This window comes from Peromyscus leucopus, chromosome 22, assembly GCF_004664715.2.
Source record: "Peromyscus leucopus breed LL Stock chromosome 22, UCI_PerLeu_2.1, whole genome shotgun sequence".
Classification (NCBI taxonomy): Eukaryota; Metazoa; Chordata; class Mammalia; order Rodentia; family Cricetidae; genus Peromyscus; species Peromyscus leucopus.
In genome coordinates, this window is record NC_051081.1 from 27,223,183 (window position 1) to 27,250,893 (window position 27,711).

At 46.8% G+C, this 27,711-nt stretch overlaps 1 protein-coding gene across 1 annotated transcript in view; it reads right to left on the reverse strand.

The window, feature by feature from the left end:
- Nucleotides 1–27,711, reverse strand: part of Vit (vitrin) — a 122,746-nt gene that overhangs the window by 36,372 nt on the left and 58,663 nt on the right. Inside the window, 4 exon segments of the mRNA XM_028875634.2 lie at nucleotides 10,363–10,473; nucleotides 10,476–10,547; nucleotides 17,711–17,788; nucleotides 24,500–24,633. Of these exon segments, the coding sequence (XP_028731467.1) occupies nucleotides 10,363–10,473; nucleotides 10,476–10,547; nucleotides 17,711–17,788; nucleotides 24,500–24,633 (395 nt within the window).

A 27,711-nucleotide genomic window follows, 5' to 3' on the forward strand; every position in this document is an offset into this window, starting at 1 on the left:
CCTCCAGAGCTGGGGGATGCTAGCAGCCGCCTGTCACCTTTCCTGGCTGCATGTCCCTAGGACAAGAGGGCAGCACACTTTGCTCAGACTTTCTCTTGCTGTTCCCCGACAGGAAGTGCTAAGAGAACAGAGGCCAGCAGCTGTGCCCAAGGCATTGGTATGCCAGCAACCTATTTGAAACCCTTGGGGACATTTTCTAGCCCTGGGCATGAGTTCATGCCAGTTAGGCTTCAATGGCCCCAGGTCTACAAATGGGATGCCCTCCAATACACACTGTGACATGTTTATTTGGGACCTGGAAACCTTTTTTTTTTTTTTTTTTATTCATTTTCACACTAATTCTGTGCTTAGGTTTCCAGGCCAGAAAAGCTTATTCGCAAAACTCAAACAGAGCCCGTGGGGCCATGCTTGATATTCTGACCTGGGTACACATACTCAACTCGCCATAGACGGGATCCAGGTGACCTGCTTATTCTAGAAGCCAGAGAACAAAAGATGCCGCGGGCTTGAGTAGTTGCAGGCTCAGTAGGAGCGGAGCCAGGGGTGAGGCAGAGCTTGCCCGGCTGGAGTCAGCACTGGTTTCAGAGGGGCAGTAAGTCTCAGACACAAAGCGGTGTGTTCTGCCCCGCGTGCGGCTCTCCGGATGCACGGCCGAGTCACAGAAGGAGCCACTGGGGGACCTGGAGAAATGAACTCCAGAAACGATGAGACCTGAAGAGGAGGCACGTAGACTTGGATGCGTCTCTCTGGCTGAGAGACACTCGGAAGCTCAGCTTTGCTCTGGTTACTGAAGACCTCAAAGAGCCTTTGTTTGGGTGGAGCCTTGTGTAGAAGGGTGTTAGACCAGATGCATTTTATGCAGTTCTTTTTTTTTTTTTTCTTTTGAGATAGGGTTTCTCTGTGCAGTTTTGGTGCTTGTCCTGGATCTCACTCTGTAGACCAGGCTGGCCTCGAACTCACAGAGATCCACCTGGCTCTGCCTCCCAAGTGCTGGGATTAAAGGCGTGCACCACTGCTGCCCGGCCTTTATGCAGCTCTTTGTAATTCCAGGATCTGACAGTCTTAGGGCTGAGGAACTGGGCAGCTTGCTTGACATGTATGAGTCTACTGGAGGTGAGAGCTGGTTGGAGACCTAACAGCTCCAGACATACTTATCTGCCTTGACTCAGTGTGTACAGATAGTTGTCATGTCCCCCGCATACCCCCTCCCTGCAGGATCTTTTGAGAGATCTCATGGCTATCCATTTCTGTGAATCTTTGGGTTGGGAGAGTGACCCCAGGCAAGGACATGATGAGAATTCTTGGGAGGGTCTGAGTGTCTCTGGGCAATCATGGGGATGATGGTATTCTAGTTTTCTTTCTGTTGCTATGATACAATACTGACCAAAAGCAACTCTTGGGAGGAAAGGATTTGTTTATCCTACACTTTCTAGTAGACTGTCCTTGAAGGAAGTCAGGGCAGGAACTCAAGTAGGAACTCGTGGAAGAAAGGTGCCTGCTGGCTTGCTTCCAGGCTCATGTTTATCTAGCTTTCTTATAGCCTGGGACTACAAGACTAAGGGATGGTGCTGCCCATGGTGGGCAGGGACCTCCTACATCAGTTAAAAATCAAAACAGTGCTCTACCGACCAGCTCACATGTAGTCTGATCTGGGTACTCCTTCAACTGAGGGTCTCAGGTGAGTCTAGGCTGGGTCAGTTGACTGTTAAAGTAGGCCCAAGTATTAGAAACATGAAGGATGCTGAAGAGGAAGTAGAGACTCGTGGAACAAAAGAACTGGAAGATGATGTGGTTAGGAAAAAAAAAAAAAAAAGGAACAAGGCCAAATGCATTCAGTAGAACAGACTCCCCAATCAACCCAAAGATGGTCAGGCAGTGAAAAGAAAACGGGAGCTTGAGACTGAGAACATGACCTTGTTGCTCTTCACCCACTGCTGGAGGCCATCTCTCACCCTTTAAAAGGGTTCCTATGAGGAGGAGAGAGGGATAAGAAACGTTTAGATAGAAAGGTAGCGAAGAGGAGAAAGACAGAAACACAGGATAGCTTTGGGAGGACCTGGATCAAAACTCAATGGTCCCTTCTGTCTCTTCAAAAGGGCTTTTTATAACAATGCCAAGGGGGTGGGGCACAAGACCTCCCCCTTGCTAGATCAAAGCACACCACACAGCCAAGTGCAGACCCTTCCAAACACCTAGTAACCACACCCATGGTCGAATCATCCTCTTATGCAGCCCTGCTGGGTAAAGCAAGCTCAGGTTCTCAGACCCTGAGTAATTTGGGCCTCCACCTCCCCAATGCAGGTCTGAGGCACATGGTGCATCTTGGTATTTGCACTTTATCCCAGAGGTCAGTCTGAGGAGATTGATTAGGTGGGGGAATCCCTGGAGGGGGACATAAGGTAATATAAGTCCTTGGGACTCTGATTTGATAAAAGCGTCTTTTTTCTCTTACTGAGAACAGACTAAACAAAGATATTTCTTGAAGGTCAAAATGACTTGGTATGCCCCCGCACTCTGCTAACCTGGAGCTGAGCTGGAGAAAACAAGGGCAACCATGGAAGTACATCTCGAGGATGCCAAACTAGAAACTGCAAGCCCCTTGCCTAAGCTGATACCTGCTCCTGCAGGCTTCAGGTAGGCATCTCTGGAACCCTGCCTTTGAGGCCCTGTGGGGAGTCTACAGGCTCGGCAGGTCCACACACAACCAGCAACTGATTTCTACTTTCATTTTGTCCCCCCGCCGAGAGTGGCTCTGGTTCAGAGAGTTTCTGCAGTCTCTGGTTGGCTCCACCCTTGGGGGGCTGCGGGCATCTTGGCCACGGGAGCGAGAGGAGAAAATGCCCCATGACTTGACCAGTTCTGGCTCTGAAGCCAAGAAAATGGAGTCTACATGGGCAAAGGTGCCATTGTACAGTCTATGGAGACCCACTTAATCCTGATGGGGACTGTGGGAGGGATGGGGAATAGTTCTTACTATCATGTACTATCATGTATGTACTGTCATGTATGTACTATCATGTATCAAACCAAGCAGAAGCTACTGGACTGAAGAGGTGGCTTAATGGTTAAAAGCATTCGTTGTTCTCGAAGAGGAACGGGGTGGGGTGGGGTGATTCAATTCCCAGCATTCCCATGGTGGCCCACTGCTGGGGGATATTCGATCACACTGTGAGCCCCAAATTTGCATTGGCATTAATTCAGTAAAATTAACCATGGGTCAGGAGGCTGAGTTAGCAATTAGTTGACAGAAAGTAATCAGAGAGCATCCGAGGGCATCTGGAAGAGATAAAGAGATGCACAGGAAGTAGTACGGAGGGGTTTTGAGTGGCATGGCCTTTTCTATTTTGGTGGAGCGAAAGGCCAGACTTTTTCAGAGACACCAGCAAGGAGAGAATGTTAGCTGGGTGTTACTCAACCTCTCTGAGCTAGCGGGTTTTCACCCCAGCCTTTGAGTCTCGAGTTTTACTTACAAATAGAACGACGGGGATTTAGTTAAAGATAACTTTAGCAGCAGTGACCGAGTCAGTGCCTACGGGAACAGAATGCCCGCCAGGCGGTGTCAGAGAAGCAGGCTGGTAACTGCAGAGCTGCAATTGCTGGCTGAAATAGAGGTAGATGAAGGCGCAGCCACTGTGCCGAAGGAAAAACCCACAACCGTCCACAGCTCCAGTTCCAGAAGATGCAAGGCTTTCTTCTGACCTCCGCGGGCACCAAGCACGCAGGTGGTGCACATACCTACACGCAGGCTAATCACTTATGCACATACAATTAATTAAATAAATGAATAAAACACAAAACACTAGGAGGGAGATATCAACACCTCTTCATGGCAGTCCTGGCCTCTAGTCCTCATGCCGTGTGGCCTCAAAGGGAGTAGTATAGTTCTTAGCTCCCGAGCAGGCCTGGTATGAGCGGGTGGGAAGCCCCTATCCCACTCCCTGTCTGTATTCTGTGGGCCTCAGCAGTGTTGCCGAGATCTGCTGCAGCTTCTGCGGCCATGAAAGGCCGCAGGGCAGTGAATTTTGAGTCCCAGGTTGTTGCGATGCAGAGGCGCTTTCCTGGGAGAGAATGCGCTTCTCTCCTCCGAGCATAACGGATGTCCCCAAGCAAGATGCGCTCTGCTCTTTCTTGGGAGAGGATAAAGGTTTCCCTTGATCTTTTAAATGAGTTTCCCCAAGCATGAACCGCAGAGAGCATCTCTTTTCAGGCGTCTAAGAGCCTGGTTACTGAATCCTTAGGAATGGCTATCGGAACCTGTAATGAAATCGCCTCTGGGATAGGAAGATTGGGCAAAGGCCTGGGTTACTTAATGCCCTCCTTACTTTCCTTACAGGTTCCTTCACAAGTCTGGGCCTGAGGGCAGTGCATCGTGTTGGCCCAACTGGTTTAAGGCGCTATGAACTCCAAATCGAATGGTGAGGGTCTGGGCAGTGAGAATCATGCAGAGTAGCAATGAGGAAGACAGCTGGAGCTCTCACCTGGGCGGGAGCCAGGACTGTGTCGGCTGCTCGCGTAGGCAGCGGGGGACCACAGACCTGAAATCACAGCTGGACTGGTCAGAGCATGAACATGAAGCTAGCTGCTCTCATTCTTTCCGTGAGTCAACCTAGCAGGCCCGGACCAAGGTCAGAACCAAGGCAAGGCTTTCTTGCTGTCTGAACCTGCCCTGGGGGAGGCGTTGGAATGGAAAGCAAATATGTAGATAATAAATAAGTAAACAAATAGGTAGACAGACAAATAAATAAAGGAAGTCCATCGGATTTAGAACAGTGTCCGGACATTCCAGGCACTAAACACCCTTGTGTTTTATGATCGGCAAAGTCCGTCCCTTTATTCGTAAGGGCCGTATTTCTTAGATTTCCCGGTTCTCAAAAATAATTCTCCTCAACAGTGCCACTTGTGGGGAGGTTAAAGTAATCCTTCAACAGAAATGTCACTTCAAAATTTTGCAATTTGCCTAAGCGGCATCAACACAAAGTTGATACAAATCGCATTAGCTCTCAGTCATTTTTAGAGGCCTTGATTATTCTGGGAGAGAGTCAAACATATTTCGGCACTCATTGCTTACTGGGAAGTTTCTCTGGAGGAAGGCTTTACAGGGAGACAAGAGACGGAGGAGTTTGCAGAGAGAAACCCAGAGCCTCTTTGGGAAGAAGTTAGCTGAGGGGAAGGAGCCATGTTTCAAAGGCGGTAATGAGAAGATTCTTACTTCTTTTAGGACTGTCCATGGTGGATTCCTCCCCCCCTCCCATTTTGTCTTGGTTTCGATTATGTGACATAAACTCAAAGCAGCTTTATTTTTTGTACAATTCGTAAAAGTAACATAGGCTCACCGTATAGACGTTTTCTCTAAATACGATGCATGGCAAGGGACCATCATTGGTTGTCTTTCCAGCGCTGGCTGGCCTCTGGTTTTGGTATGCAGAACTACATCCCTTGTTCTGAGAATACATTCTTATACACAACACACAAACGAGGACAGTGTGTGTGTGTGTGTGTGTGTGTGTGTGTGTGTGTGTGTGTGTGTGTGTGTTGGGGGGGTCCATGTTGCACCTCACTTCTTTGACTGAGCAATCTACCACAGGCCAGTCTTCTCATACCAGCCAGTGCCCAAGCCTATCAGCTTTTCGGTTATTTATTTTTAAATTTTTAAGGTTAGCATGTGAAGTCACGGGTTTCATTATGACATTGTCTACATACATAGCATTATGGTATGCTCCTATTCATGTCCCTCCCTCCATTGCTTTCCCCCACATCCCCTCCTCCCTTGGGGGTCCCTTCCTTAATTGCACCCCCAAATATCCCTCCCCATTTTCATGTCCCATATATTCCACCACCTTCTTACCCTCTGTTCTCCGCTTTTTTCTTTAGACCCCTCCCCCAGTCCCATATCTGTCTCTTTCACACACACACACACACACACACACACACACACACACACACATACACACACACATCTAGATGAGAGAAAACATGGGATATTTATCTTTTGGACTGCGCCTCATTTTGCTTAAAGTAATGATCTCTACTTCCCTCCATTCTTCTGGAAAATGCCATAGTTGCATTTTTTCTTTATGGCTGAATAGCATTTCTGTGTGCACATGCAGTGCATTTGAGCAGGTTGTACGGTAACTTGACCCGTACAACTTGACCAGTGGTGGGTGAGTAAACCTTTGTTTCTCTTCACGTGACCATGTCCCATGGCTGTTCTTCCCACCCATGGATCATACTTACCTTACAATTCATTCTTGGTAAATTCTATCATTTCTCCACACTCTTGCCCAAACTGTGTATTTCAGTTTGCAGTATGAATTTGTGTGTGTGTGTGTGTGTGTGTGTGTGTGTGTGTGTGTGTGTAGAGAAAGAGAAAGATTTTGCTGTTTATTTGGCACTTATTTCATTCCTGATGAAGCTGAATATCTTTTGTTGTTTTGGTTTGGTTTGGTGTTTTAAGACAGGGTTTCTCTGTGTAGCCCTTGGTTGTCCTGGAACTCAATTTGTAGCCCAGGCTAGCCCCAAACTCACAGAGATCCACCTACCTCTGCCTCCTGAGTGCTGGGATTAAAAGTGTGTGCTACCACTGCCCAGCTTGAATATCTTTTAAAAAATACATTTATTGGCCATTTGTAGCTCTGCTGTAGTTTGCCTGGTCATGATCTTTCTCCAGTTTTCTTTTGGAATGCTTATTTTTTGAAAGATTGAATTTCAAGAAAAACCTTCTCCAGATACCTTAAGGAAGAAAGACTTCCACAGGTGACAGAAATCCTGCTGAGGAGGGAAAGGCGCACACTGGCAGACACTGGTCTCCTCCTGCCAGATTCCTCCATCTCCTCCTAGTCCTTGCCCAAGGCTGGAAGGGAAATGAATGAGCCTGGCCATTTCTGGACCTTGTCACTAGGCGGCGCTCCTCTACCCCTCTGGTCTCTGTACTGTGCATACCTGTAATGCTATGCTGGCAGTGGCCACCAAAACGCTTCTTAAAGTGAACCTGACTGGGCAAACGATGCTGCCATGCAGCCTTCTACATCTGAGAGATCCCAGCTGACCCAGCGGGACCTGCAGCTTGTCAGTCTTTGCAGGATTCTTTTCTAACAATAGCTATGGATCTGGCTCTCCGGGTGGCTCTCTCTGGCGCTGGGTGCTCCTGTGGGGGGGTGGGAGGGGGTGCCAGTGCCATCTTTGGCCTCTCCTATGAAGACAGCCTTATTCCTGTCCTGTGAGAAGTCTCTGTGTCCCTGCTCTTGGCTTATTACTCCTAGCCTTCGCTTGGTTTTTTTCTGACGTCTTGGCGTGTATATTCACGGGTCCGTGAATGGGCCGCAGTGTGTCCAGCACCCTTTTCCTGGGAGTCCTCTCATGCCTCAGCATGCTTTCGTGAGCTGAGAGCGCTCCTGTCTCTTCTGCATCTAAATATTTACGTATTTTGTTGTCAACCTCCCCTTTAAGGCAATTGTTCTCAAGCTGTGGGTCGTGACCCCCCTGGGGTCGCCTAGCAGATATTAAATTATAATTCCTGACAGTAGCAAAATCACAGTTATGAAGTAGCAATGAAATAACTTTCTGGTTGGGGGTCACCCCAACATGAGAATCTCTGTTTAAGGGCTGCATCATTAGGAAGGTTGAGAACCACTCAGAGTCTAAGGTGTTGTGTTCTGCCTGAGAGGATGCTTTTGTAAACCTCAGTGTAGGAGGAGTTTCAGGCCTGAAGCACAGGTGGGCGGGCCCTGTTCCAGCTCCACAGGCGTGAGGTGTCCTAAGCTGAAGGGATCATCGATGGATCTTAGTGCGTTGAGATGGCACAGTCACTGATATATCCTAGAATGCCGTCTGATGACACGTAGTAGGCATTCAATAAATATCTCTTAAACGAGCCGGGCGGTGGTGGCACACGCCTTTAATCCCAGCACTCAGGAGGCAGAGGCAGGCAGATCTTTGTGAGTTCGAGGCCAGCCTGGTCTACAGAGCGAGATCCAGGAAAGGCGCAAAGCTACACAGAGAAACCCTGTCTCGGAAAGAAAAAAAAAATATCTCTTAAACGAACTAGGCTTTGCTTGAACATCCCAGTCACACCCACTTCTAGCATCTCTCTGTTTAAGTCATACATATAAAAGGAGGGAAATACAGTAACAACTAACTTGTCTATCAACACTGTAAGAAGTGCTGCAACCCTTGAATACAGTTCTTCATACTGTGGTGATCCCCAAACCATAAAATTATTTTCATTGCTGCTTCACAACTGTAATCTTGCTTCTGTTATGAACTGTAATGTAAATATCTGTGTTTTCCAATGGTCTTAGGTGACCCCTGTGAAAGGGTCATTCCGCCCCCAAAGGGGTCACAACCCCAAAGAGGGTGGTGACTCAGGTTCAGGTTCATAGGAATGGAGTTTCTTTGGGAGTGATGAAAATGTTCTAGAATTTGATTGTGGCGATGGCCATGGATATACTAAAACCCCCTGAATAAGAGCTTTAAATGGGTGAATTGTATGGGATGAGAGGAGTGTCTCGATACAACTATTTTAAATGGACAAATGCACTTGGACGTCCAAATCTGCTTCTATTCATGCATGCAGAATGCCTTTGAGTGGGTAATGCAATGGCTAAGAAGTCCTTCTACCCCGCTTACCTGGGCTCCTGTCTTAACAACTATGGTGCCCGCTACACAGAGGCCTCTCTTTCCCCGAGGATGGGCCCGGCAGTGTGTGGGTTGCATGGATGCCCATGCTGTGCAAGTAAGAAAAAGGAACACTGATGGGCTGGGAGGCTGCTCTCCAAAGCCCCTGTCCCGAAGCCAGGAATAGCAAAGCTTTGCCAGGCTGGGAGTCACTACTTCAGGTTTTTCTGAGGAGTTTGCAGCCAAATTGGCAACAAGATTCCCAAGCTGCCAGGAGAAGCCAAGTCAAGAAGCCACCAGCCACTGTTCTCTGTTACATAAGGAACCGGTGCCCTCTGGGCAAGACAAGAGCCGATTCAGGTACTCGAATGTGTTAGAGAGAATGGAGGAACCTAGAGCCAAGAGCTTGGGATGTGATGAAGAAAAAAAGCTCTGGTTCTGGGGACTCCTGTGAGCCCTGGTCATCCAGCACCAGAGACTGTTTCTCTCTTGTTGCCAGGTATCATTAACTTGGCTTAATATTAGTCCAGCTGAACATGAATAGGATGGGGTGGGGAGCATGTCCGATGTATTTCAAAACTTCACAAAATTATTTTTATGGTTCTCTGATATGGAACTTTTAGGTCACAACTTCTCCCACGAGGCAGCGATAAAGTAGAAAGTTTACAGTGGAATCAGTGACAAGACTATAATAAGGCATGCGATATACTTGGCCCATGAATGCATGCGTGTTGAGTATCCTGACAGTTATATATTAATTACTGCCGACTTTAGCGGAGCCAGGCAGCCTCCGATCTTGCCACTTTGTTCTTCCCGAAGTATGGCCCTCTGTGGCTCAGATTTTTGCGGATACGTTTGCTGACGGCAAAGATTCCAGGGTTTGGCGTGTGGATTCCTGCTCTGCTTGCCTACCCATGTGACCTGGAGTTTGGACCCCTTATTTCTTAGTCTATCCACTGTAACAAGGGATTCGCTCAAGTTAGACATCCTATGGATCCGCCCCACAGGGCGGTCATGATCTAGCAAGTTCTATGATCTATGTGTAAGTTGCTTAGAAAACTGCCCAGTGCCTTGAAAGTGCGAATTCTCCCGTAGAAAATAAAAGGATGGGTAAACAGGTGGGCTGGAATCTGCTAGGGTAGGGTAGGGCCATGCTGCATGGCGATCATGATTGAAAACTAGGGGTGAGGCTGAAAACAAGGCCCCGCGGAACTTCCTCCAAGGAGGGAAATGTGTCGCCGGACAGGACATATTCGAAGAAACCTTCCGAGGTAATAGCGATCCCATTGCACAACTTCCCAATCCCCTCCCCTCTTCAGTGCGCTTTATCTCAGGATGGTGGAGATAGATGCCTGTGTAGAGCCTGGAGATTGTACTGTGTGACAAGCAAACTTATCGGCTATCTGACATCCCAAAGGGATTCTTTTATCGAAAGACGTCTGGGTGTGGGCCGTTTATTACTTAAGGAAACAAAATCCAGGAACCCAGCAATGGGGAGAGCTGAGTCGACCGACCGTCTTCCTCAATCGAGCTTTTGGAGGAAGGGCGATCTTGTCAAGGTAATGCTTCACATACTCGCCTATCTTTGTGGGTATGGCAACAGTAGTGTTTTGAGCCTGGAAGACACAACCTGGCTTCCCACCCCAAGGCAAGGGCTGGGCACTGCATACCGGACTCCAACAAAGCTGTTCCTCTAAAGATACACCACCTGCTCTTGTAGTCCACGACACACATGGCCCACCTACTCACCCGGATCCTGGCTCCTGTGGCCCACCGGTTGGGGTCTGGGGTCACTGGTTACAGATGCTGTGAATGGCTTCGATGTGGCTCTGTGGGTAGCCTCAGCTACTGGGATAGCTAAGCCTGTGTCAGGGTGACAGGCTGTGTGGTGGTCCCTGTAACAGATGGCTTCTCATAGGCTTTCGTGGTCTCACCTGTAAGGAAACAGCATTGCGTTGGTGTCTACAAAGTAGCCTGTAGGACTTAGAGGACCACGAGTCAAATAAATGTTTATTGAACACCACCTGCTTTTAGAGGACGCCTGTACTGGTTGTAGTGGAGGGTGGGACCTAGATAAATAGCCCATACAATTTCAGAGCAATAAGCCAACCAACAACCAAAGATTAAACAGCACACTTGAGCGACAGTCAAAACTGTCATAGCAACATAGAAGAGGCAGAACATGATTGGCTGCCCGATTGCTTTGCCGGGCACCATAAGCAATGGTTTTTACTCCTTCCTTTCGAACCCCCATGTCTCTGTCTCCCTCCTCCCCTTCTCTCACCCTGCCATCTCAACTGCAATTGGCCTATGGATACACAGCTCTTCCGGGGCCTCCACTGTGGCGCACTCTTAGAGAACGCCTTTTGATTTAAGTAGGTTCACGGCCAGTCAACTGACTCCTTCTGGCCCCAGATGTCTTGCCAGTAACTGGGATAATGGAACTAACTAAATGGCAAGGATCCTCTAGGTTCTAAATTAGGGAGATTTTGATTGCCTCGCAGGTTTTTATCCTTTGGCAATTTCTTATGTGTATATACTGACTTTGGGGAGCATTTTCACTTCCCATTATCCTCTCTCATCATCCCCCACCCTGGAACCCCTTTTCTTCCCAACAAGTTCCCTCCTCCTTGATGTCCTATATTTTATTCACTGAGTCACTTGCATGAGTATGAGTAGGAGGTTATTCTTTTAAGATTTTTATTTTTATTTTTTTTTTAAAGATTTATTTATTTTTATTTCATTTGCATTGGTGTTTTGCCTGCATGGATGTCTGTTGTGAGGGTGCTGGATCCCCTGGAACTGGAGTTATAGAGAGTTGTAAGCATGTGGGTGCTGGGAATTGAACCTTCGTCCTTTGGAAGAGCAGTCAGTGTTCTTAACCACTGAGCCATCTCTCCTGCCCCCTTATTTTCAGTCTTGATTTTGTATATATGTGTGTGTCTTTGTATTTGACCACAGTGTCAGTGAAGGTCATAATGGGAGTCAGATCCCTTGGAGATGGAGTTACAGGTGGTTGTGAGTAGCCCTACATGGGTGCTGGGAATCGAACCCAGGTCCTCTGCAAGAGCAGAGAGTGCTTTTAACCCCTGAGCCATCTCTCAAGCCCAAGTGAGAGGTCATTTCCAGGAGCGTGGGGAGCAGATACAAGGCTCCAGTTAGTGCTCCAATTGCTCAGAGAGTCTCAGTGAAGGTTTAGGGAAAGAGAGGCTGCCCCGTGAATGCTGGGGACTATCTTGGAGACCTCGGGCCAGGGCTGTAGAGAGACATGATGGTCTCCCCCATGACCAGCCCCTCAGGTCTAGATCTACTGCCAATGGCTACTGGGCACCCAGTGGAATATTAATGCTTTTATAACTGTGAATCTGGTGTTGTGGGGCTGCTGTTATACTTTACCCTAAATTTGGTGGCTTAAAGTAATAGAGGTTCATTTTCTTACGGCTCTGGAGGCCAAGATTCCAAAATAAGGACTACTGGGCCAGGTTTAAGGCCTCAGCAGCACTGAGCTTCCTCCAATAAGCCCGAAGGTAGATGTGATTCTTGCACCAGCCAAGTTCGTCTGGATTGGCCTGGGCTGTCCCTAAGGTTAGCATCCTGACTTGTTTTCTCTGCTCTGTCTTCTTAAGACCTCCTTTTCTCAGGCTGTGAAGTCATTTTCCTCTACTTTCTTTCTGTGGAGATGTGTGTGATTGTCCACACAGATAATCGACGATAAACATCCAACATCAAGACCCTTAATCATATTAGCAGAAATGCTCACTCTCCATGTAAGGGCACACTTGGGTTCCAGTGATTGAGATTTGAGTATCTTTTTGAGGGGGACTTTTCAGCCCACCATAGCATCCTGGCTCTAGTATTCCTCGTGATTAGGGTTGATGCATTTTAGGCACATGGAAAAGCTGGCCAAGGGGGTCAAAAGATGCCTCTTTCTCCATCCAACGTGCCTTTGATGCTGTATAGAACAGTGCATAGTACAGCATCCCAGGAGAGCAGTGTTAGAACTCCAGCCCTGCAGACCAACATTTGGTGGGTGTTCAGACCCACTGTCCTACACTGGCACCTGCTCCCTTCCATACCCTGACCCTGTCACCTTGCAGGGGAGAATCACATCACTAATTTGGGAGGCCAGGCCAGACGAGAACCAAATCCAGCATCAGGGTTCAATGTAGCCATTCCATCTGCTCTTGTGGGCGGGAAGCAGATTTCTCATTTTCATTGACCCTATTCCTTGCCAACCGTTAGCCATCTTTAAATCAGTCGGAAGACCAGGCCAGAGGATCATTAGCAAGCCATGGATGGCTTCTGGGCTTCAGCTGGCATCTGCACCACCCTGGGGCCAAGCCAAAGCTGCCTGATGTACGACATTTCCCTTACTTTAAAGGACAGCCATTCATAATAAGTCCTAGAGAAGTGTTTAATTTCTCAAGAGGGATCCTCTGCCTTCTGCTGTTGCTAAAAGACTTTGGCGCCTCTTGAGGGAGATGTGGGCCCAGGTTTGCCTTGATCTAGGGAGGAGATGAATAGGACTGCTTGTCAATTTCAATCCAATGATTCATTTCGAGAGACATATAAATAATCAGGCAGTATATATTTTTTTTTTACTTTCAAATAATCAATTCAGCCATAAAGCAGCCAAACAAAGCTTTTACTAGAACATCTTCCCATCATAAACTTATTAGAGTTTGAAAGTCACAATTATCTTTTTCTTCCCCAGCTGTCCAGATTCTAGGCTCTGGACTACCCTAGTCACCTCTGTGTGTGAATATTCATTTTCAAGAGAGCTAGAGATTAAATGTCATGAGGGCAGCCAATGGGTTACTCGACAGGACACAGCTGCTTTCAAATACTCGATCCATTTACTCAAGAGTCATCTCTCTGGTCCTATGCGGGCTGTTTTTGCTCATTCCCTGTCACAGATTAGAGCCATCTTTAACGTGGAGGAAGAGGATGCTGCTCTTGCGGTCCTAACTGCTCCCAGTTCCTTATTGATTATTTCACTCTTGGTTCATTTTGAACACGATACCTAGTCGGACAGTTTCTGCAGACAGTGTCAGATACATGGAAGTTTTGTCTCCTCTCAAAGGTTTTCACAGACATGCCGTAGGCTCTCAGCATGCTGCTTATTTGGGCATGGCCAAGAACAGCTCCCAGGCACCCTCTGAAAAGCGGCAGATGGAGCCCCGGAACTCCCTGCCCGGCAGCCGAGTGGAGTTGAGCAGATCGGGGTTACAGATGCAGCCCCCAGGAGCTGTTCCCAGAGAGGCTGATTCACCAGATCTCAGATGGGCCGTGGAATTTTGATATAAGAACTGTAGCCCAGGCCAGATTGGGCTTCTCGTCCCATCATTTCCAGTCTTGCTTTATTTATGAGTGGGGACAGCCAATGCCTACTTGGCAGGACTGCTGCCGTAATTTGGGCGAAGTGTATAAGTCGCCCATACTGTGTTGGGCACATGTAGGAATCCAATAAATGGTAGGAGTTGACATTTCACATCGAGTTACGTTTCCCCCTCTGCCGCAGACAGCATTGTGCTTTGGTGGCTGGGAAGAGGACGGAAGCCAAGGTGCCCATAGGTCTGAGTGCTGGGGGAAGATTTGGTTCTTGTCATCACTAGCTCATTTTGAGCCTCAGGGCTGCACACCAGGGCAGGAGATCTAAGATCCACTGCCCAGCCACTATACGCTGGCACCTTTGGACGTGGGCATCCCTGATGAAGATTGTCACGGTTTTGGAAGTAGACACAAACATTTCTATTTTTAAGCTAAGGAACAGGCTTCTTAAGAGGTCCAGGAGCGTTCCCATTTACAGGGTTGAAGGGAAGCAGAGGCAAGGTTAGAAGTCAAGGTTAGAAGCCAAACCCATGCTCTCTGTCCACTAAAAGGGAACAAGTAGAAGACAGGCCTTGGTCACTTGAGAATTCCCGAGTGTATCACAAGGTCTTGGTGGCAATCTCTCCGAAGCTTACTGTCAGGAGTGGCAACAGGGTGGCTGTGGTGGGTAAGGGTCATGAGGGTGGGGGATGCCTGGGAGGTGAAACTCATGTAGTGAGCAGCAGCCTGACGACCTCCTTCCAGGGCAGGGCTTAGCAAACAGCCAAGGGGAGGCAGAAGGGTATTTTCCTGGCACTCTTTCTCAGTAGCAGATCTCCTTAGCCTTCTTTGGCCCTGACCCCAGGAATGTGCCTTTCCAGTTTTCTGGTGCATTTCTGCAAATCAACACTTACCTGTTTTTATTTAGCCCAGAGCACAAGGGAGGTTGGTAGCCAAGTAGCAGCTGCCCGCTTAATGGTTGCTAACTGCCTGGGAGAGACAGCCTTTAAATTTCAGGCAATATCTGTCCCCAGCGTGAGCCCTGCAAGGCAAATCAGAGACCTTCCAGGCTTCTAGGGAGATAATTTGCCACTGAAGACGTTGGCTATGCTTTGGCGGGGTCATCCTAACCTAATTTACCTATTAACGCATTCTTTTGGGAGCCCAGTAAGCATGTTATGCAGCATGCTGAGACCTGAGCCGTGGTTGGCCCTGCATCTACCTCTTCTCAGGCTTTGTGCGGTTTCTGAAGGAATTTGATCCCTTAGGAAGAGGAGCAATGAGACCACTCTTTCACGGGTCTCATTGGAATTTTTTTTTTTTTACTTGAATTATTAAGAACTCACCCCATGCAGGCATGCCCTTTTAAAGAGACAGAGCGGGACCCCACACATCCCTTTGATATGGGCACACTGATCACTGAGCTTGGGCCTAGCACACAGGAGGTACTCAGGCAGTGAGCGAGTGGGTGAATGGAGGAACGTATTCTTTGAGATGCTGTCAAATGTGAATGATCTAGAACTGAGGAACAGATATAATACCTGGCGATACGGCACAGAAGCTTGAGGTGGTGTGGCCATGGGGACAAGCGACATCATCAGTAATGGTTGTGCTTTCACGGTGTGGCTTTTGGAGACTTTATAGATTTAAATAGAAGGAGGAGGAGGGCAAGTCCCAGGGCTCACCTGCACCACTTGAAGATGCTACAGAGTCATAGAGATAGGGAGGTAGGTGAGGATAATTCAGCTTGGCCGTGGCTGGTGTAGATACGGGGAGCTTTGGACAGACCTCTGCTGCCTGGGGCTTTGAGACCAAACGGATTCCAAAACTCCAAGGCAGTGTCTCTTACCTATACTTCTCCCTGCGTTCCCCCCACAACTGTTACCTGCTTTAGGGCGATACAGCCCATCAGTCTCCAAGGAACCAGCTACAGTCGCACCCTTGGGGAAATTGCTAAATCCTTCTAAAGCAGGATAAGATACTGGCGCTCTCTGCCCCAGGCTGTTGTAGCTCAGGGCTCTGGCACAGAGGGAGGACTTGGCAGATAGCTGTGATCACCTGATGTTGTGTGGGACCCTTCCCATTTTTCAGGTTCCGTCTGAGAGCTGAAGCCAGAAGGACCTGCACACTAACTACTTTCTATACCAGGAAGTTTGCTCCTGAGCTTCCCACACCTGTGGCCATTCCAGGGTCATCTGCACAGTCACCCGTCTCCCCATTCAGTGAGGGAGAGAACAGTCTCGGGGTTACTTGGCAATGGTAACTCTACACTTGAGATTTCTAAGGTTATCAGTGGCATTAACACATCCCTGGCCAGACCCTCGACGGCTCCAGACCGGGTGAGACAGGAAAGGAAGGTGACCTCACTTCAGAGCAACTCAGGCCCCAGGGCAGTCTAAAGAGAAGCCCAGAGTTCTGAGTGCAAGGGCTGCCGGGTCCCTGGATTGGTATGCTACGAATGGGAGGGAGGGGTAGGGAGTGGATAAGAGTCGACTAGATAAAACAGGACCCAGTTATCTGCACACATCACCTCTTCAGAAATCACCAGACGGACAGCGGGCTCTGTCACGCGCTCTCCTTCCGGTGTCCTCATCAAAGGAAGACAGGGCATACCTCAGATCTGGCTCTTAAGGGATCACCTCACTGTAGGGGATGGGGAGAGCTGAGCTGTGTGCTTGCAACTCAATAAATATGTCATGATCGCTTCAGCAATTCAAATGTCGTAAAAGGCATAGGCGAGGCCGTCACAAGATTAAAGATGGGCAGCTCCCAACGTGTCTGTGGAGGCTCATCAGACTGGGAGTCTGCACGTAGGGTGGCTAGCAGGAGAAAAATCTAGCACGGCGATTTAGGGAGTGGTGTTTGGAGCCAGGCAGTCTGAGTTTGACTCTGAACTTTCCTAATTCCTTGCTGTTTGTCAGCGAAAACCTCACTCGACTTCTCCGAGCTCTGTTTTCTGCAAACTGTGCATGAGGGCTAAGAACAGGGCATCTGGCTCGCAATCCGGGCTGACTAAAAACTACCAAGGAAAGGTCTTGTCACAGTGCCTTGCCCACGGCAAATATTTAAGAAATGCTAGCTCTGGAAATTCTAGAGCCATGTCCGCCCTACGTCCACGAGTAGAACTTGAACCAAACCCATTCACCCGCCTTTGTTTCTGGAACGCCGAATCCTGTGAGAAAGCACCTGCCTGTGTGAGAAATCAAAGCGCCTCCCAAGGCAGCACCATGGAGGGCACCATACTGGATTTAGCACAGGAATTCCTTAGTCTCCGCCGCCGCCATTCCTGTGGAGGGTGGCTCAGGTGAGCCCCTCAGAAGCATGCGTTTTGTCCTGACTCAGATTCTTTGCTTGGTTGCTTGCTATTAGTGAATAAGCCCTATCATTCTCTCTCCTTTCCTTTGCTTTATAGCCAAGCAGAAGGCAGCCCCTTCCCTTTCAGTTGCCAGGAAACGTTTCTAGGCACAAGGTCATTATCATCGTCTAAAGTAACAGTACAATAAAATTCCAGGTCCCAGTCACCCTGAATGAAGATGACGCAGATACAGAGACAGTATCCGATTGTGAAAAGAACAACAACAACAACAAAAAAAAAACCCTTCACTCCTAAGCCACGTCTGTCTGATCGCATTGGTTGAGGTGCCAGGTTCCTGGCATCATTAATGCACCTCCAGGGTCAGCAGGACTTGACTGGGGACGATGTGAATTCCCACACCGTCGCCTAAAACACGACATTACACGTTTATGAACTCAGACAGCTTGGATGAAATACCACGCGAGCACTTGCCTGCTTTGGCAGCTGGATGTTTGGACGATGAATATGTAAGAGCCGATGGGTAGGTTACACCCCTTTGGGGTTTACTTTCTGCAAAAGAAGAGGGAGAGGAATTTATTTCCGGGGCTGGTTTTTAGATCTTTCGGTGCTGATAAGTGGATTATCTCTTTCCAGTTTATCTCTCTTGAGTTCAGGAACATCTGCCGCCCTTGCACTGAGTTGTTGTTGATTGCAATCGGAGAGTCAAGTGGTGTTTTGTTTTCCCGTGGAGCATTTGTTTTTATTAATAATAGAATGGGAGTAATAAAATCTGCATGACTCAGAGTTGCTTAACATTAGCAATTTCTTATTTTGCTCCTGAAGATGTGACATGTAAGCTAACCGGGCAGGCTCTGAGTGTGCAATTACACAAATAGACGGACACAAAACATTGCACACATCCCACTTTCAGGTCCTGGACTGACTGTCTGTGGATGGACGGTTGCCTCTCACTTTCACAGACCCTGTGGGATCCATTTGAATTCCTGGGCATCATGGACACTTGAAAGTAATTGTACAGAGGCCCTCCTTGAAAACAATCATTGGTGGTCACTCGGGGAGAGACGTTAGATGCCAGGCAAGGAGAAAGAGCAGTCTTGTCTAACAAGGACACAATAGAAGCAGAAAAAAGAAAGACGTCAGGCCATCAGAGCTGGATCAGCAATGATCTGGCAGAGAAGTAAGTAGTCATCAAGCCTGGGTGACTGAAATTGCCCCAGAAGGCTATTTCCCGCCGAGTCATCTAATTTCCCAGAGATGCCTGACAGTGGGCTTCGTTCAATAGTTAAATTGAAAGTGCCGATGGAATTCAGATAGTTTCTTCCCCAACCCGTTACAAGTTCATTTGTCTGTTCGGAGCTGTTAAGATCTCAGGGCCATAAGCAGCGTCTCATGTAGTTAATGACTTAATATCTTTAAGGATTTATTTGTGTGTGTGTGTGTGTGTGTGTGTGTGTGTGTGTGTGTGTGTGTGTGTGCGCACATGCAGAGGCTAGATCTCCTGGAGCTGGAGTCCCAGGCATTTATGAGGATTCAGTGTAGGTGCTGGGAACCAAATGCCAGATTTTTGCAAGAGCTTCAAGTACTCTTAACCACTGATCCATCTCTCTAGCCCCATGGGGGGATATCTTTTTGTTTTAGTTTTTTTTTTTTTTTTTTTTTTTTTTTTTGAGACAGGGTTTCTCTGTGTAGCTTTGGAGCCTTTCCTGGAACTCACTCTGTAGCCCAGGCTGGCCTCCCAAGTGCTGGGATTAAAGGCATGCGCCACCACCGCCCGGCTTATGGAGGAATATCTTAATGTTTAGGTCCTGGCTACAATCTCATTGCCCTCACTGGGGGAGGAGTGTCACTTGCTACCATATTTATATGAAAGCATTAATCTCTCAACCCAGGGACATCCTTGGAGAGATTGGTAAGGGGTGGTGTCAAGGGGGGAGTGGAGTGAGCAGGCCAGAATACGACCCAGGAATGTGCCCAACATCCCATTGACACAAGAATTGTGAGGTCTCCGAAAGTGCCTGAGACTAAGAAAAACTGGGTTTCTATTTCTATGTTACTTTTTCATTTTATTTTTATTTTTACAGTCCTGAGGATCAAAACCAGGGACCTTCACATGCCAGGTAAACGCTCTCCCACTGAGCTACCCCCAGCCCTTATTTTAACTTTTAATTAGCTACTATAATCTTCAAGACTATATATATATATATTTTTTACATTGCGAAAATATAAATAATGACATGACCTCTAAAAAGTTACAGGGGTGTAATAAAAAAAATGAAATTAAAAAGTGTTTGGAGCTGGATATGCCCACAAAGATGCAAAACCTTACTCAGACATTACCTGTAAGTTCCATTCAAAGGCAAAAAAAATGAGGCAAACATTCTGGCTGACAGGTGCCTCTTACTTCATCACATTAAAACCATCTGGGGAGCAGAACGGGTCATTTCCAAGTCCTCAGCCATGTCTGGGCCTGCCCTGAGCAGACCCTGGTTGAGGCTGCTTCGGACCTTATGAGGGCCTCCTGGCTGTGGGCCACAAGTTCACACAGAGAGAAGCGGAGGCCTCGCCTCTACCCATTTACTATTCTTCTCACGACTAAAACTGAGGAGTTCTTAGTGTTTCTGTTGAGCATCGGCTCAGCTGTCTGAAACGTGGATCAAAGTACAGAGGGCAGTTGTTAGGGGACCTGCATTGGCCGCACAAAAGTCTGCACTGCCCAAGGATCACCAGGACCGAAACCACACACCCCATCTCTCCCCGACAGCTCCAAGAGCCCCAAGGCAGATTAATTAAAGAAGCACAGTGACCTATAAAAATTAGAAATAAAAATCCAGAGGAAGGTCACACAGGTACCCGAGCCTTCTGAAGAGGGTTCTGACATGATCCGGTTGTACTTGTTGGCCGTGAACTTCTGAATCACAGGGTGTCCTGGGTTACAACCTTATGAGACAGTGCCCTCCCTAACATCCCTTTGAAAGAGGACTCCTAGTCACTGCACAAGCAAGTGAGCTTATTATCTTTGGCCACAACTGTTTTCTGTTAAATGTCACAAGGTAGGATGAGGGGAGATGGAAGTTGAGATTTATAGGGAATAAACTTATTAAACTGATTTTTATTGCAAAAATGAAAAGTGAACAACAACAAAAAACCGTAACCCTCCATGTCCCTCCTTTCCAGGAATAAAGTTTTCCTTTAAAGCCCTGGTGTGATTCCTGTACACCACACTGAGTTGTAAGTTCGGATGCTTAGGCAGGAGTTGCTTGATATATTCCTATGTGGAGGCTGTATTTCTCTCTACTTAACTAGATGCTGACATTGTCTGCTGCGGGATGTCTTTCTGTACACTGTGAATATGTGTTGCTCTGATTAGTTGATAAATAAAGCTGCATTGGCCTACGGCATGGCAGGATAAGGCTAGGTGGTTCAAACTGAAGAGGAAAGGAAGAAGGATGGAGTCGGGGGGAGATGCCAGCCTCCCCCACCCAAGGAACAACAAGATGCCAGCAGACAGATAACACCGAGGCCACCTGGCAACATATAGATTAATAGAAATGGGTTGAGTTTAGTTATAAGAGGTGGCTAACAAGAAACCTGACCCATAGGCCATACAGTTTGTAAGTAATATAAGCCTCTGTGTGTTTACTTGGGACCAAGCAGCTGCGGGACGTGGGTGGGAGAGATTCATGCAACCGCAGGGGCCTGGCAGGATCGGAGAAACTTCCCTCTACAATTGTCATTTGGTCTCTGCTCTGAATTCTGTTATAACTTACACTGTGGTTGATGCCCTTCCATGATCTGATAAGGAAACCATACTTCACTGTATAACTTAGCAGGCTCAGGGAAACAGGGATTGCCCAATTGGAGGAGAGTCCTAAAAGGTCTGTTTTTTCTTTTGTCACAATTCTGATGGATGGAGGAAATAAGGGTTCGGGACCTGGGATGCCTAATGAGGATCAGAAAACCACCTAGTCTGGAAGAGCTATGGTCTAATGAGATATCTCTCTCTCCCCACAGGGAATTTCTCCTTAGGATAATCCCATCACATCCAATCTTGGTGGAGGCCAGGCAGCTTTGAGCTAGAATCTAGTTTTAAATTCTATGGAACTTCCTTAGAGAAAATAGGAGATCTTGAGCAACGAGAGGGTAAGGTGAGCATAGGACATTATTTTGTGCTCCATATCAAAAGAATGAGCAGCTTTCACTGGCCAAACTCAGGGGACATGAAATACAATAACATGATGATGGTTTGTCACGTCTGGTGGATAATAGCATATATTATTTTCAAGAAAAAAAAATGAGTGAGTCCATAGTCCACATTAAAAACAACAGTACAGGGGGCGTGGGGGAAGGGCACTAATGTGGAAGGAACGACACAACAGGAAGAATTATAATTTTGCAGTTACAGTTTGCCCTGTTTCTGTAGCATCCGAATCTGTGATTCAACTAGTCTGCCATTAAAATACCGGGAAACAATTTGCAGCTGTACTGAACTTGCATGTGGTTTTTTCCTTGTCAACGTTTCCTCAACAACAGAGGGGAACGGCTACTTACACAGCATCCACAATGTTGGGTACGGAATGAATCTAGAGACGACACCATGATCTGAGAAGACGTCCACAGGTTATATGCAGACACGGTACCATGGTACACAAGGCCCTAGAACAGCTTGTAGATTTTGGTGCCCTGAGAAGCGCGGACTAATGTCTTATTTGTGAAGCCAGGATGGGGAATCGGTCTTAGAATGGCTGAGTAAGCATTCCTGGAGAATAACTTACTCAAGCTGTTTAAAGTATCACCCTGCTTGCTAATTAATTCCACATATCTTGGCCCTGGAGAAGTATATTATACTAGCCAAACAATCAAATTTGGTATCAGCAACAATTAAAGAAACTGGCAGTATAGCCCTTTGATAGGGCCATTGTACTATGACACCATGGAGAGCTGATGATATAACCTATCCTTTTCCAAATATTTACGTTGAAGGCCTGGAGTGATGGCTCAGTGGTTAAGAGCACACGCTGCTCTTGCAGAGGATCTGAGTTTGGTTCCCAGCACCCACATGATGGCTCACAACCATCTGTAACTCCAGCTTCAGAGTTTCTGATATCCTCTTCTGGCCTCTATGAGTACCAGGCACACATGTAGTTCACATATGTAACATGCAGGCAAAACACTCATATACATAAAATAAAAATAAATAAATACATCTTTAGAAATATGTACTGAAGATGAATCCAATCACTCACGAAAGAAGTTGGCCCCATTTTGGGTCAGTACTGTAGGATACACTAATAGACAACCAGCCTAGACTTCATAGATGCTATTGTTATTCATGATGACAAGATGTGATGTGCTGGGGGAATTAAAAGAGACTGAAAGGACATGACAACTAAGTGCTAGGTATAATAGGATCATATCACAGATCCCCCCCCCCAAAAGGGGATAAATTATTATAAGGATGTGAATCAGAACTCTTTACTAGACAAATGCCATGACAGGCTCCTAATAACTCAGTTAAGAACTAGGCCTCAGTTCCTGCATCTTGAAACTGGACAGACAGTTTCTGAGGAAGCCGTGAACAAAGGGCAATGTCCCTGGCAGTAAGGATGAGGAGAATTGCATGTACTAGGTCTGTGCCAACTTCCCCCCACCCCCAGGTGCCTCAAGGCAATAACCAAATAAAGACAAAGCATGGGACTTGTCCAGACTTGCCCAAGAATGGAAAAGCTATAGCCTTAGCCCATGCCTGCTAGCCCTAACCAATTAGAAACGTACTAATATGATCGCCACTGGCATAAGCCAATCATAGATAAAATGATCTAACTGACCCTGAAACTCCCTTAGCTGTGCTTAAAAGGAGCTTACAAGTCCCTCTGTACATTTTGTATATACAGGTGAACGACCTCACATACATGATGGTATAATAAACGCTCTTGTTGATTGCATCGTGACTGGTGGTCTTTTATGGGACTTCTCGCAGACCCTAACAGTTACATCAATGTTCACTTTCAGATGTGGTACTGTGATAGTTACTCAGGAAAATGTTGGTGCTCCTAGAGACACATGGGACAGTATTTACAGATGAAATGTCAAGGATGTTTGCAGCACTTTCCAGAAAAGTTATCTTTAAATGATAGATATGCAAGTAGGTAAAACAAAAAATGTTAACAATTAAGGATGGGTATTCACTGTGCTACCTTTTAAATTTCCTGTTACGTTATTTTCAAAATAAAGGACTGGATTGGAGAAATAAACAAAAATGGGAGAAGCAGTTCATGGTGGCTCAGGGAGAGCTGGTTGCCTTTCCATTGTGAAACTATGCTACTGGAGTTTTGAGAGGGAGCGGGAGAGTCAGAATTGTTATCTGTAAGACTTCCAGGTGCTAGAGAGTTGACCTGAATAGAGAAGCAATAAATTGAACAAAAATTCATAATAATCTAAAATCAAATTGTGTCTCATTCTTTCCCTCCTGTGCTGCCTCCTATCTGTCTCCCAGAGAGGCGCAAGGAAAAATGTTCTAGGTATGGGGTCCATCTGGCCCACCTGAAGGACTAGTTTTGTTTAAAAAAAAAAACAAAAAAACTTGATAAACCTGATTCAATTTACTCAGAGTTGGACTGGACTTGCAGACCACCATGATGCAGTTAAAATGAGCAGCGGATGCACTATTTCCAAATCTGACTTTTGTAGTGATTTTTCATGCAAATTATTGTTGGTTTTAAATACTTGGCGCTGGTTACTGTTCGAGAAAGGTCAGAGGTACAACAAAAGCCGGTATCAGAGCTTTATTAGGAGGGGTGTGTGTGGGGGGCAACAGAAGAGAGCGTCCAGGCCTGGGAAGAGGCACATGCAGAGAGAGAGAGAGAGAGAGAGAGCGCGCGAGAGAGCAGAAAGAGAGAGGAGGAGTCTGTGTCCGGCTTTTTAAGGATTCCCCACGTGCAGGTGGGCTTACGGAGCTACGCCATGCATGCACAGATTGCATGACGCTGCTCCGTGCATTTGTGCAATCACGCAGTGCCCTGATAATGTAAGAAGTAAGACCCCTTGCTTAGCTACTGAACTGTGCATGTGTGGCCATATAGCTGGAGTGGCGGAATCCTAACAATTATTATCCATTAGTTCACAGTTCTTGTTTTTGGAATGAATGCTTCATATATTTCTGAAATGAGGTGGGCTAGAATATGCAAAACCTAAAAGCAACTGAGAGACTACATTTGATCCTGGTGGTACCTCGGAGGTCTGTCTTCAGGGTGTGACCATTACCTGAGATGATGAAGGACTCTCTCCACCTGGGCAGTGATAAGGACTGAACACCATTAGCGTAACTTCCTTTGTACCCGGACTGCCCAGCGACTTTCCGGACAAGTATTTTCCCTCCTGAATTATCCAGCACGCCACTATGAAAAGAAGAAAAACAAATGTACATAGAAGAAGGTGTAGAAATAACTGCCTGACACCAACACACCTGTCTCTGTCTTTACTCAGACACAGGAAAGGTTAAGGGAAGTTTGCTTCGGCTTGCAGTCGGATCCCCAAGCATGGTGTTTCCGCCCCTGGACTTGGGACCTGGTCTCCAGGTCAAATGTCCTTTTCTTCTTGCTTTTATGACTCGATTTTCTTATTTCCCAGCTTTTCCATTCTTACTCTTTTGTTGTGTATTTCTGGTCTTGTCTTTTTAAAAATTAATTAATTATTTTCAATGAATTAAATTAAAGTTAATTATTTTTAAATTAATTAATTAATTCTTTTTTGATTACTTACTTATTTTTTTTCTTTTTTAGACAGAGTTTTGCTATGTAAATCTCGTGCACTATGCAGAGCAGGTTGGCCTCAAGCTCAGAAATTTGCCTGCCTCTGCCTCCTGAGTGCCGAGATTAAAGGTGTGTGCTACCACACTTAGCCTTTCCTCTTTCCTCTATCCTAGTTTTAAATCCTATGGAACTTCCTTAGAGAGATTCTCTGTTTGTGGAAAATAAGTTAATAGCATCCCGAATTCCTGTTCGTCCCTTCAGACCTCTCTATTTATCCTCCCAATGGGTAGTGATACCTCTTTCTGAAGAGTTTTTCTACTCTCTCAGACAGTGGTCCAAGGAAACCACTCCAGTCCCCCTTCCCTCCTGCTCTTCCTCCTTCCCTCTCTCCCTCTTCCCTCTCTACCTCCCTCTTTCCTTCTTTCTTTCCTTCTTTTGAGACAAGATTTCCCTATGTGTCCCAGGCTAGCCTCAAAGCACATTACTTAAGCCAAGCTGGTCTTGAACTCCTAACCCTCTTGCCTCCTCCTCTATGCCTGGCTTTCTAATGGTTTTCCAAACTCTTGTTGAGTCTCTATTTGTAGGTCTCACTTTGTTGCTCAGGTTGGCTCTGGACTCCTGAACTCAAGCAATTCACCTGTCGCAGCCTCCTGAGGACCTCAGACTATGGCGTGTGCTGAGTCTGAACATTAAGCTTCCCACTAGTTCTTTGAAGTAAAACTTGGTGCCTGATGATTTCTAATTTGACTTTGAGGATATCACAGAATGAATTCAGTCACTTGAAGGAGCAGGATAAAATTATTAACAGTGCATGGTTCTTTGAGGGAAAGGAGGAGGACGGAGAAGAGGAGGAAGAAGCGGAGGAGAAAGAGGAAAAGGGATGGAATCCTCGAAGGTTGAAAATTGTTCCTTGATTTCTCGGATTTTTACCAGGTTTTACACCCTGATGTATAGGGACTGGCATGTCCACCTGTTAGGCACGAGGCCCACCCCCAGGTCCTAAATAGCACCTTGACAATGTCATTACCTTGCTCTGGAGTCTACCATGGCTCCTCTGGGTTTCTGTAATTTATGGCATATGAATAAAAAGCACAAGGATTTGTTCCCATCAACACAGATCCTTCCCTCCAGGGGTGAGGCTGCCATTTCCTGCCCTCCTCACTCCACAGTGACTCAACAACTTTCAACACTCCAATTCCCGATGGCCACAGAGAACGTGATAATAGCACTTGACATGTAAAACACTTAATGGCTTTAAAATCATCTCACACATGTCTCACTACATCTTCCCAGCAAACTTCAGAGCTGGGGGGAGGGGAGGAAGGATGTAACTCCCTGTGCCTTAGAAACAGGCTGTGCCAATGAGTCACTCAAGATTTTGTAACTAGTGCCTTGTGATGGGGATTTGAACGCAGGCAGGTCTCACGGATCTCAAACCCTGAGTCTGTCCCTTAGTTTGGGGTATTTCTTAGGGTTCAGGAGTACAGACATCCACCCCCTCTAATTCCTCGTCACTTCCTGTAGCCTTTACTGCCCCACCATGGGTCGGGCTAGCCTCTGTTTGCTGACTCACCCACCTCACCACCCCATTCACATGGCTCACATTGGGCTGCTGCCTTCTCTGGGTCCCTTTATTACCCCTGCCCTTCCTCACAGGGAGCCCGACGCCATCTTGCTTCCGCCACCATCTTGGACTTTTGTTCTCATAACATACTTGGTGATTTACTGTCTTCTACTATCTCTAAAGATTTCTGGAATTAATTTTGTTTCTTAGACCACTGAAAAAATGAAAAACAAATTTAAAAATTACTGTTATGTGTATAGATAGGTGTTTTGCCTGCATGCATGTATGTGTACCATGTGCAGGCCTGGTGCCCACAGGGGCCAGAAGAGGGCATCAGGATACCTAAGAACTTCCTGTCTCCCTCTCCCTCCCTCCCTCCATCTCTCTGTCTCTGTCTGTCTGTCTGTCTCTCTCACTTTCTTTTCTTTCTTTCCTAAATCGAAGTTAATTAGCTGAGCAGGGACTCATATTTCATGAGCCTTCCTGATCCCCTTTGCATGGATTAGCCAATCATGTCTTTGTGAAGTTGAGCTCCATCAGCTGGATGAGATGCAGTCACGATCCATGTCAGGGATAAAATTAATGGAGCCACGTTGGCCCTGGTGTGTAGCTAGCCCGATTTGGCTTCTGGCACATCCTTCTTACAATAAGAACTGAATTTGCGTTCATTCATGGCACTGATGTTATTTCTATTTTTATTTTTTTTTAATTTTTTGGTTTTCAGAGATAGGATTTCTCTGTGTAATTTTGTTGCCTGTCCTGGATCTCTCTCTGTAGACCAGGCTGGCCTCAAACTCACAGAGATCCTTCTGGCTCTGCCTCCTGAGTGCTGGGATTAAAGGTGTGTGCCACCACCACCTGGCTACTGATGTTATTACTAATACCAGCCAAGCCTGATGACCAGAGAAAGAACCCAGAACCCATGTAGGAAAAAAAACTGCACGAAGTGGTGTGCATTTGTAGTAAGGACTTCTATTGAGAGATGAGAGGCAAAGACTATGGAGTCACCTTCAGGCCTTCAGAGTAGCTCATGGGCATGAATTATGCAGGATGTCAGAAACAAGAGAGACCCCCGCCTCAATAAAGTGGAAGGACAGAACTCCTCCAAATTATCTTCTGGGCTCCACCCACAGGACAGGCCATGTGTGTGCCTCCCCATA